Here is an 11,550-nt window from a genome sequence, read left to right on the forward strand (position 1 = left end):
ATGTTTCTAGTTTTATTATTTTTAATTTCTTTGTTTTGTTATACCTTAATATTTCATACTCTTTTTAAAACACGTAATAAAGTATAACTAACTTTCATGATCTATCGTTTTATTTACTTTAACCAATTCTCAAAAATGTCGGTATTTAGTTGTCTTTAGTTTTATGACAATATTAAAATGTCGGTATTTAGTTGTCTTTAGTTTTATGACAATATTGAACTATGTTAATATGTTACAATTTTCGCTCGTTATTTTTTATTGATTTTTTTTTTATCAATAACTATAGATTGATTTATATTTGTTTGAGAACTTTTAATATATTTTATTTAAGATTATATCCGAATTTTTAATATATTTTATTTAAGATTATATCCGAATTAATTATAGATTGTGGATAAATAAAACTTAAAAAAAAAAAAATTGACAACCCAACCCGAAAATAGAGGGTTGGGTTGGGTTACCAATCCAACCAACCCGAACTTTTGGGTTGGGTCAAAAAAATCCCCAACCCGGACCATGTACACCCCCATATATATATTAACTCGGATTCAAAAGCTTCCTTTTATAAAAGTCATAAATACACATTCGACTAAAAGATCGTATATTCAAATCTCTCGTATCAACATATTATAAATAAAGTCGAAATAAGTTTAAATTCTTTGTAATTTTTTTTTTATTCTTATATTTTCGAAGTGTCTATTTAGTCTTCCATAATTTTAAAAGGCGGTAATTAATCTACAAGTACGAAACCTAGATAATCCAAACCGTTTTATATTTTTTCTAGCACGCATCGTAACAAATTTGTCATTTGTAATTTGTCCCTACAAACTAAGGACAAAAACGAAAGAAATATTTGACCTCTAAGTTTTAGAATTGATATTTATTTAGTTTTTTTGGGTTTTAAAAGAGAAACTTTAGTCATCGAATTTAATAGTCTCAAGAGGCTATGATGTGATGTATAGTCGGGATGTAACAACGGTAAAAAATATAATAGTAATAAATAAAATATGACGTATTTTCTTTCCACTCAAAAGTTGAACTCTCCCCACCTAACTTCTCTCTTTTTTCCCTCTCACGTTCAAAAACTACCTTGAAATGAAAATGTGTGAGTGATTAGGATCTGCAATTTTTATCGACAACTCTTTGAACTTGATTTGAAAGTGGGTTGTTCAACGATTTGCTCGTTTTGTTAGTTTTTCCCTTCGATTCTGTACTTTTCTTCAAGAATTAAACGGAAGTTCTTAATAGGGTGGAATACCAACATGTAGGTCATTACAAACTTTGATGGACAAATCAAGTCAATCTTGAAAATATGATAGAACGTTAGCTAAGGTCAACCATGTAAGTGGCCTTACTGGACTCGGTCGGAAGACTTGCCTTATGTGTGACAACACGTACACAATGACCCTTATGTATGACAACACATGCACAATGACACTTGCACGTGTCATTTATGCTTTATGTTATATGATGATGTATATGATGACATGATGATGCATGATAACATGATAATGTAAGAGGTATGATAATAAGATGACTTAATATGATGATATTTCATATTAAGATGATGTACATGTATTAAATATCAAGATGCATTATTACAATGAGTTTTCTAAGACATAACCCAAATTGATATTAATGATGATGAATGTATGAAGGCACATGTGTGGATGATGTATAGGGTTGTGTCATAAGAATGATTTAAAGATGAAAATTATAGTAACTTCATCCATATTATGTGTTCATATACATCCGATTACTCCCTTCCACTTACTATAAATACTTTCTCTATTCACCTTCTTATTGACTCATGAAATACGTTCCGCATGGAGGTCGCTCCCAGGGTGACACGAGGCCGAGCATGAATCTCACGGTGTGAATTTTCCAAAGAGCATAAAAAAGAAAACGATGTATCTCATATACCTTTTCCTCTCACTAAGTATTTTAGACGGTTACTCATTACTTGCTATATTCTGGCTAATTAAATATAACCTAAGTGTTGGTGATTTTTTTAAAAAAAAAACTTACATCACTCATGCATGCTCATAAACTGGGCTAACTAAGCTCAAGTACTGGCCCGATCTCCAGGTAGCATGTGTTCCGTAAACCGTCAACTTAAGTACCTCCAACCTTAGACAAGATCGTGCCAGGTGTGCTTTCTTGTAACTGCAATTTTACAGGGCATCGATCTATTTCAACCATAAAAATTGATCGTGCTTGGTTCTTAACCCTAAGTGAGCATGCACTTATCTTTGTTATAGATTTTAACGTCTATCCCGTTTTATGACGTTGAAAATAACCTATAACATGCTTTATATAACAATTATATAATCATCCATTCCATGCAATAATATAACAATTTATATCTATCACTCATGGAACCCTAAATATGCATACTATACATTATAACACTTATAACATGCCTGAAACATGCTTAGCCTAGGGTGGGATTTTAAATCTATATGGACATTTTCTATTTAATTAAAACATAACTTCACAATCCATAATTAATTAAACACACAGTGTGACTAGTTTTGGCATTTTAAAACCATCCATTAACTAAATTATTATATTAATAATTAAAAAATAACGTGATCCACTCCCTCGAGCCTGCCATAGGCCGGGTTGGGTCGTGAAACAAAAATTCTTCCTTCTTCTTCGGTTTAGCTTGCCATCATTTCCATTATCGATCAATTACAACCTAAAATGGACTCTAATGACTCCATAAAAATTACAAACTTTCTTGCTCATTAAGCCCGTATACATTAGGCCAATTACAACAATTGTATCAAATCAAGGCATAAAAAAATGCCAAAACTATATACGTCTACTTTAACATCCACAATTTTCATTCATGAAATGGTACCCTCCACTTTAACATCCACAATTTTCATTCATGAAATGGTACCCACGATGCTCAAATTAATGTAAATAAAGTGCCTAAAACTTTCTCTGATAACAATTGATGTTAATATTACTAACCTTTTGTAGTTCAAATTCTTTTTCCACACGAACCGGTTTCGAACTACTACTAGTGTTTCCCCTACTATTCTCCGACCTTAGAACGGGATGGTGGCATTTGGTGAGTGACTAAACTTGGAAGGGATTTAGTATATATGAAGAAAAAGTTTGGGAAGATTTTTACCAGCACACTTTACATGTAACCGTCTATTTTATTTATAGTCATATTTGCATGTTCATGCAAATTTGAGATTACCAGATTTTGACACTCAAAATTCCACTCAAATTTGTGGAGTTTATTTGTAAGATAAGTTTTGGTTAAACCAAAATTCCCCTCAACTTTGACGCTCAAAATTCACCGAATCAAGTGAAGTCAACATTTTGACTTTCTCCATTTTAATTCAACAATTAATTTAAATAATTAATTTTAAATTAAACTAATATTAAACGATTAATTAAACAATTTAATTAATATTTAACATTAATTCAAATGTCAATCCCAATCAATCCAAGCACATATTGCACATATTGATTATGAATCCCCATTCATAATTAAAATATTTAAATATCTCTAATTCTCAATCAAACAAAAATGCGGTTAAATATATCGTATATATTTAGCCATATTCCCTAGTTTAAATTCGAAATCACTCGTTACATTGTTCTATAGTTTAGTCTAATATGAGCTAGCAGGGGGACCTAATGGACCTATAGATCATGGGCTCCAACAATCCGAGATTAACCTTGTTACCCAACATTTGTTAACTACTAGGACACTCCACTATAGCCTAATAGTTGCACTCCCCTCACTATAGATATATTTCTGACCATTTGATATAACCATGATTAGTAAGTCGATTCTTCACAGGTTGTTCGTAACTAGAGTTAGGTCAATTTACCGTTTTACCCCTGAAGTTACTTCTTGTTCCTTATGTCCCACTGATCCTCTAATGAACAATTGGTTTGTGGTCCAACCAGTAAACCGAATCCCTCTTAGGCCAATGAGAGGGTGGGCCCCTTGTTCAAGACCTAGAGTCAGTACTTAAGAGAATAACCTCTCTACTGTCCCTAAAACTGGGTAGGAGCGAATTCCATCTTGTACCCTATGTCCCCAACTATTCACCCAATCTTACCCGGAGGCTTATTTAGTTGGCAAACTCGAGTCACTCTCACCCATGTAAATCTAAGGATAATTCCGAATAAACAGGAGTTCATGGTTAGCTCAGGATTAAGATCAAGTTACCTAAGGTCATCGAATGAAAAAATCAATCTCAACAGTAAATGACATTATAAAGTGAGAGTGTTTTTCTTAATAGTCTGATCTTATGCAATACTCATTGCATAGGACGCCTCCACTCACATGTCTCCACATGTACAATTTAGTGATCACATTGTTTATATCATATACAAAAGTGGGCCGCATCCACAGTGTCCCCAGAATAAGGTACTCAACCTTATCCCTCTACTATAGATCATTTTGACTATATACTTGAACTTGATTCACTGTTATGTCTCTAAGTTCAAGTAATCATACTACAGTCAGAGTGTTTATAGTTTATTGGATTTAGATTAATAATCATAAAACTCACTTTATTCAATAACAATCTTTACTGAATAAACATCGATAATAACTTTATTGAAAATAGAATATGTTTTTGTTTACAAACTATGAGTTTTAAGACAGAAAACCCAACATAGACCTGTTGGTCGGGCTAGCTCATCTGAGCTGTAACCGGACACCTAGAGGGAACAACGACCATCGTGCACCATTCTAAGCATGAGGGTCATTTTAGTGTCATAGTATATGGGTCCGTACTCATCATAAAAGGAAAGTATCCCAATGCATGTAAACATACAATTATGCATCAGGTCCCCATATTTTTTATTGTAAATAAATCATGCAAGGCATCCTCGTCAATTCCTCACATGTTATATTAGTAAAATGCATACATAATTTCATTAATAACATAACTTTCAAATCATAGATAAGGGGTTGTGCATCGTAAAATTCCTTATTTCAAAACACATCATGGCATGTCATAACATATCATGACGTAACATATTCATATCATAGTACGTCATGACACAACATAATTTAACATTTCATTTGTATCATAATGTTATTTGGCATATCTTGACATATCATATAGCGACACATAATCATATCATCAAACATATCACACAAACGTCATGTGTAGAGCCACTGACACGTGTCATCATACATAAAACAATTCTTCCAACCAAATTGATAGTAGAGCCATTTATGCGAAGACGCTTCACCCTATTAGAAATATTCACCTAATTTCTTCCGTAATTTCAATTCTTGACTTAATTTAACTTAAATTGAGAAAACAAGAATTATACTGACCTTAAATCCTTTTAATAAGGTCAAAATAAGCTCCGAGAGGGTAAAAATTGTAAGTATCGGTATCAAATATACCAACTCGAATGTTTACGCCGCTTTCAAGTCGTTGGAGCTGCCGAGACGAAGCAGCGACATCAATCGAGCTGCTGAGTAAACCAAGAGGAGACACACGTCACGCACGTGCAAGGAAGGCTAGAGGCGCGCATAGGTTCTCAAGAGGGTTGCGTCGTGTCGCTCAGGCGCATGGGTCAGGAGTTGCGCGCATCTACTGGCCGCGGGTTATGCAGTGGGTCTAGGTCCATGCTCGACTACTTACTGAGTATTATATATTCAATCAAGTTCCTTACTATTTTCAGGTAATAATTAGATGAAGGTCCACGACGTGAGAGGTTTGGAGTTGCTTACTATTTGAAAGTCGGATCGTATCAGTATCAGGTAAAATATGAATATATCATTTTTTTTATATTTTGAGTATTATCTTTAAATATATTAATAATATATTAGGCATTTAGGGTTCTTTTAATAATATTTTAAGTATATTGATAATATATTAATCACCAATCAATATTCATTCGAGGTAAACTCATGAATATATCATTTTAGTAATATTTTAAGTAAATCAATAAAATATGAGTCGAACATAATAATAATAATAATAATAATAATAATAATATTATTATTATTATTATTATTATTATTTTTGTAATATTTCAAGTATAACAAACGTCAATCACGACTTATTTAATGTATAACACGAGTGTTTCACCTTATTAATATTTTAAGTATTAATATTTTAAGTATATCTTGTTTAGTATTATTTCTCTTTCTTTTATAATTATTTTAACTTATTTTCTTTTTCCAATTAAATGTATTTTAGGTTGAAATATAATTAATTAATTCAAATTCAAATTTAAATTAATAATAATAAACCAATTATTTTTATTTAAAATTTTATTAAAATTATTTATTTAAAGATAATTATTAAGATTTATTATAAAAATAAACTAGAAAATTAAAATTAAAATTAAATTAAATTAGTTAAAATTATTTTAATAATTTAACTTAATAAAAATAAAATAGTCAACAACACTATCTAAAATTAAATAATATAATAAAATTATTGAAAATAGTGACGTATTATATACTTAGATATTCTTTTACCAAATAATATTAAAATAATTTTATTTTCAAAATAAGTTTATTTATAATAATACTAAAAAAAAAAAATTGTGACCAAATCAAAACACGCTAACCAGCATTTCGCCGCACAACGGAATGAACGAAAAGTATAAGCTTTGGGAAAGTGTCGGTTCATCGTTTTCTGTTGCATCTCTGTTCTCGCCTTCCTTCGATTCCCACGCAATCCTTTCCAATTCCCATTTTAAAGAATCCATTTCACAGTTGTTGTTCATTCTTTATCCCCTTTCCTCGCAGATTTCCGTGATCTGAATCCTTTTCCCTTTTCGATTCTCCCACCGGGAAGCATAATACTTTTAAGGTCAGTGTAAGAACTTTCAATCCCTTTCCCTTTACGTTTCCTACCGTATTTGCCTTCAATTTTTGTTATCTCCGGCTTTTTTCTTGGATTCTTACTCATGTATTTACCGCCGGCTAAGAATTAGGGTCTTATTCCTTTCAGATGGTTCGGTTTTGATATTTGTTGTTAAATCCGATCTTCGTTTGTAAATATGCTTCAGTTTCGATTCTCGAATCTATTTTTCTCTTCTTTTTTTTTTTTTTTGTGCAATTGTCTATTTTACGAGTTTACTTGTGCAACAATGGATAATGGACTCTGTTTTTGCTGGATGAATTATTTGTCAAAGTGAAATCATGAAATTGAAGTAATTGCCCTTTTGGATGATATGTGGCGCTTGCTTTTCTAAATCTCAGTTATTGGACCAGTTCAAGGATTTATTGTTCTATCTTTTCAATAAGCAATCAATTAGAGTTTACTTTTACTTCTAATACTTATCCATCAATTTTTTTTTGGTGGGGTTTGTGGTGGGACCAAATATTTGACAGCTCATTTCGTGCTCGCTACTGTTTTTCAACCACATCATAATTCGAAGTCGTCATAGGAGTCATTGGAAAAATTATAAGGATTTATTGTTTTTGTTAAATCATTTCAGGGCCTTGCAACTGAGAAGGTAAGGGATGTTTTAGACCTTGAGTTTCTGATTTTTCCGACTCTATTTAGTAGTGATTTTTGGTGAGCGTTGCTACAATCTTCTGCACCATTTCCCGTTGTTAAGTATATGCGTTGACTTTCTCCCGTAAGAATGCTTTGCTCTTGATTGCAAAAGAAGTTTCTTGAATCTGTCTGGATTATTTACGTCTTTTTTCAATGTTACAATATTTGTTCATCTCCTTGCTTTAACTGTGTTTTGGCTTCCTTTTTCGTGTAGATTTGTAATTTTTGGTTGTTTTATGTTTTAATTATGAAGCCATTCGACAGCTAATCCAAGGAATTTCCTATTTGTATTAGAGTTTTGGATTCTAGGGCGTTTATGGGAACATAATTCGTTATTTTCTTCAAGTCTCTCGGTGACATATAAGGCTTCTGCTGAGTTCTTTTCGTATTGCAAATTGGCGTATGATAACATCTAATAATATAATGGCTAGTGGTGCTTTATGGGCCGACTTCTTTCCTTAAGATGAAGTTCCATATTCATCTGCTGTATGTGGATCTAACATGAATATTCTCTTATGATCATCTAATTTTAAAGATTTGATATAGTGTCTTTGGCTTTGAATTTTTCTTTTTTTTGAAGATGAAGTTTCTGATTTCAATCTGAGCTTATAATTTAGGAGGTTTTGATCTTTTAACATCAAGAGGGACATCTGAGCTTATAATTTAGGAGGTTTTGATCTTTTCTAGTTCCCTACATGAACATGGTTTTGTAAATTTGATCTATTTTCTTGGGAACTTAAATATCAGCACATTATAATTCAATCAACAGTTCTCTCCTCTGCCCTTGTCCTCCCTTACTAGAACAGCGGTAATAAAAGGAGGTCTGGAATGTTTTGACGGTAAACCTAGGACTTTTAGCAGTATTACATGTATAGTCTGTTGGAAAACAGCTAAAACCACAGTCAATTAGGTTGAGGAAAAGATTTCTTCCTAACCTATGCAGTTATGCCTATGCCTTCCAAGATAAATCCCCCTCCCCACCAGCCTAAATTTTTGAAACATAGTCTTAACGTTCTGAGACTAAGAACACAGGAGGTCACCAAATTCCAATCAGATATATTTATGCAGGAAATATGACAGGTACCCATGCAAGGTCTTAAATTTGATGATTTTGATGCGTGAGGCCTATTTCTTTTGCCTTTTCTCCTCCAATTTTAATCTTCATGAATGTGGATCACTTCAAAATGAATTTTATAGAAGGAAGTTAGTGTGATGTTTCAGTTTTCTTCATAACCATATAATCTTTACTTCTGACATGAAGATCTTAGTAGAAAGCTTGGGTTAGATATTCCCACTTGAATTGCATATGATTGGAATTGAGGAAGTTAATTTCTAAGATTAATTACCTGCACGAAATCTCTTTGTTTGAATATGCAGATTTGGTATTGGTTTATATCATGCCAAGCTGTTTGGCCTTTGTGTTTTAAAGTTTTTAATAAGGTAATATCACTCATAAAGTTTGATTACTGAACATGCAGCTTTGGTGTTGGAGGAGCTTCACTCACCAATGTAGGAGTGGCTCTGTAAATGTTCTTCTAAAAGTTCGATTAATGAATATTATTTAGTTTTTTTTCCATCTCTCAGTATTAGGAGCATGTAATGAAGTTGATAGGCCTTCGTTTAAGAATGTGTATGGTAGGAAGAGTGGAAGAGGTGCTGACTGAAATAAGGGTTTTTGTATGGGCCCATGTTAGTTACTAATTAGGCTGTTGTGTGGGAATTGAGTATTTTGTATATAGTGGAGCATTAGAGAAAGGAGGTTCTTTTTTTGACTACTCTGTTAGGGAGCGTTTTGGAAGGTTAGGGAATTCTCGAATCCCTCAAGTTTAGATATTAAATTTCTTTTAAACTTATACATTAAATTGTGAAAAATGTTCTTCTTTCTTCTCTGATGGTCTTTGTTTGATGATCATGGACTTCTTTTGATATAACAGTTGATAACTCTAAAATGGGTCAAGCACTTGGTTGCATTCAAGTCGACCAGTCAACTATAGCCATCAGAGAAACATTTGGGAAGTTTGATGACGTACTTGAACCTGGTTGCCATTGTCTACCTTGGTGCCTCGGAAGCCAGGTAGCTGGTTATCTCTCTTTACGTGTCCAGCAACTTGATGTTCGCTGTGAGACAAAGACGAAGGTTTGTTGCCTGCAAAAAATTAACAATTGATTGACTTCTTTTCTAAGATTATCTGTACAAGGGCTTATTCATGAAGAAGCATAAGAAGCTCTTTGTGCTAGAGGTTAAGAGTATTAATGCTTACTAGTTTATTATTTTCAATGTTAGTTTGTTTTCTGGATCTGTTCAGGATAATGTTTTTGTCACCGTCGTTGCCTCTATTCAATACCGAGCCCTGGCCGACAAGGCTTCAGATGCTTTTTATAAGCTAAGCAATACAAGAGAACAAATCCAAGCTTATGTCTTTGATGGTATACTCTGTTTGAAGTTCTTTTTGTTCACTACTTTTTTCGAAAATTTAATTTCAATAGTGTTTTTTATTGTGCTGCTTCCCCTTTCCTCACCTACTATGTATTGATGGGTACTACTCTAGATAACATTTATCGTTGTGTTTAGGGATATATGCCCATGGAATAAATAATTGTTAGAAAAACTTGAGGCTGGTTTGATAACCATTCTTTTACAGAAAAGTCATTTTAGACACAATTGTTGTGCTGTAGTTTATTTTTAGTAGTTTTTGGAATCTTAGCTAAATTTTTAAAAGCACTTCTAGCTTTTGTAGTTGGGATAAGTTTTCCAAAATGTTATTAAACTATGAACGAGAGGATTTAGCACCAAGTTTTCTTTCAGCACTTTGTTGACGCTAATTTGCTCATAGATTCGTTGAGCAGTAACTAAAGCTGATGTTCGATTGTTTTATTCTTTTAGTTATTAGGGCAAGTGTTCCAAAGTTGGACCTTGATTCAACTTTTGAACAGAAGAATGATATTGCCAAAGCTGTGGAAGACGAACTGGAGAAGGTAAATTCCTTTTTTCTTCATGATTCAGAATTACCAACTTGAGTATGTAAATCTTTATCGATATCGTATTTTTGGTCATGTAGGCCATGTCAGCTTATGGGTATGAGATAGTTCAGACTCTGATTGTGGACATTGAGCCAGATGTGCATGTAAAGAGAGCCATGAATGAAATCAATGCAGGTAGTAAAAGACTGAGCAATCAATGATATATGGCTTGTATTGCCTTTGGTTATGCAAATCTTAGGCATGTTTACCATTTTTATTGTATAAACAGCTGCGAGAATGAGAGTTGCTGCAAATGAGAAAGCTGAAGCAGAGAAGATACTACAGATTAAGAGAGCTGAAGGAGACGCCGAATCCAAGTATCTGGCAGGGCTCGGTATTGCACGGCAGCGTCAAGCCATTGTTGATGGGCTCAGAGACAGCGTGCTAGCATTTGCCGAAAACGTCCCTGGAACGACATCTAAGGATGTCATGGACATGGTTCTTGTGACCCAATACTTTGACACGATGAAAGAAATCGGAGCATCGTCAAAGACTAATTCGGTTTTCATCCCACACGGACCTGGTGCAGTTAAAGATATAACTTCACAGATCAGAGATGGTCTTCTCCAAGGAAGCCGAACTCAGTAGATTGGTGAGGATTGAAGATGGGATACAAAAGTATATAAAAGATTGCATGTGAATAATGGGTTTGGTGGTTGGTTTGTTTGTTTAAGCTGCAAATTTCTGTCCTATGTAGATTTGTTTGAATAAATTTCTGTTTCTCTTAATTGATCTAACAAAGCGTATTGATATTATTTACCTTATGAGTAGATGGAAACCATGAAGCATAAAAGTTGCATGATATTGGAACTCATATATTCTAGCTCAATGTCTGTTCTCGTTTTAGTTTTAGCTTTAGATCTGAATCAAGAGCATGCAGCGTTGCATGTTTGGATGTGATTTTGAAAGGACGTATGAGAATGGTATAAATTGATGAGCTATGATTTTATATTGGATCGTGGTAATGAAGAGACTCCCTTCTTTCACATAAAGACTGTAACCTCGGTTCCGG

General features: G+C 33.3%; 1 protein-coding gene across 6 annotated transcripts; it reads left to right on the top strand.

Moving 5' to 3' along the window:
- The first annotated feature begins 6,559 nt into the window (after positions 1 to 6,559).
- LOC111798262 (hypersensitive-induced response protein 2) lies at positions 6,560 to 11,297 on the top strand. 6 transcript variants are annotated; one of them, XM_023681301.2, is made up of 7 exons: positions 6,560 to 6,824; positions 9,102 to 9,316; positions 9,452 to 9,654; positions 9,824 to 9,944; positions 10,402 to 10,493; positions 10,577 to 10,673; positions 10,768 to 11,297. In XM_023681301.2, the coding sequence occupies exons 3-7, from the start codon at positions 9,466 to 9,468 to the stop codon at positions 11,124 to 11,126; spliced, it is 858 nt and encodes a 285-aa protein (XP_023537069.1). In that variant the 5' UTR covers positions 6,560 to 6,824; positions 9,102 to 9,316; positions 9,452 to 9,465; the 3' UTR covers positions 11,127 to 11,297. The 6 variants fall into 6 exon arrangements, with proteins under 6 accessions (XP_023537069.1, XP_023537071.1, XP_023537068.1 ...); XM_023681307.2 differs by lacking the exon at positions 9,102 to 9,316 and having other exon boundaries at positions 6,578 to 6,631; positions 6,761 to 6,824; XM_023681303.2 differs by lacking the exon at positions 9,102 to 9,316 and having other exon boundaries at positions 6,560 to 6,830.
- Positions 11,298 to 11,550: the final 253 nt, after the last annotated feature.

Source organism: Cucurbita pepo, chromosome 7 (genome assembly GCF_057944985.1).
Source record: "Cucurbita pepo subsp. pepo isolate OVF chromosome 7, ASM5794498v1, whole genome shotgun sequence".
Taxonomy (NCBI): domain Eukaryota; kingdom Viridiplantae; phylum Streptophyta; class Magnoliopsida; order Cucurbitales; family Cucurbitaceae; genus Cucurbita; species Cucurbita pepo.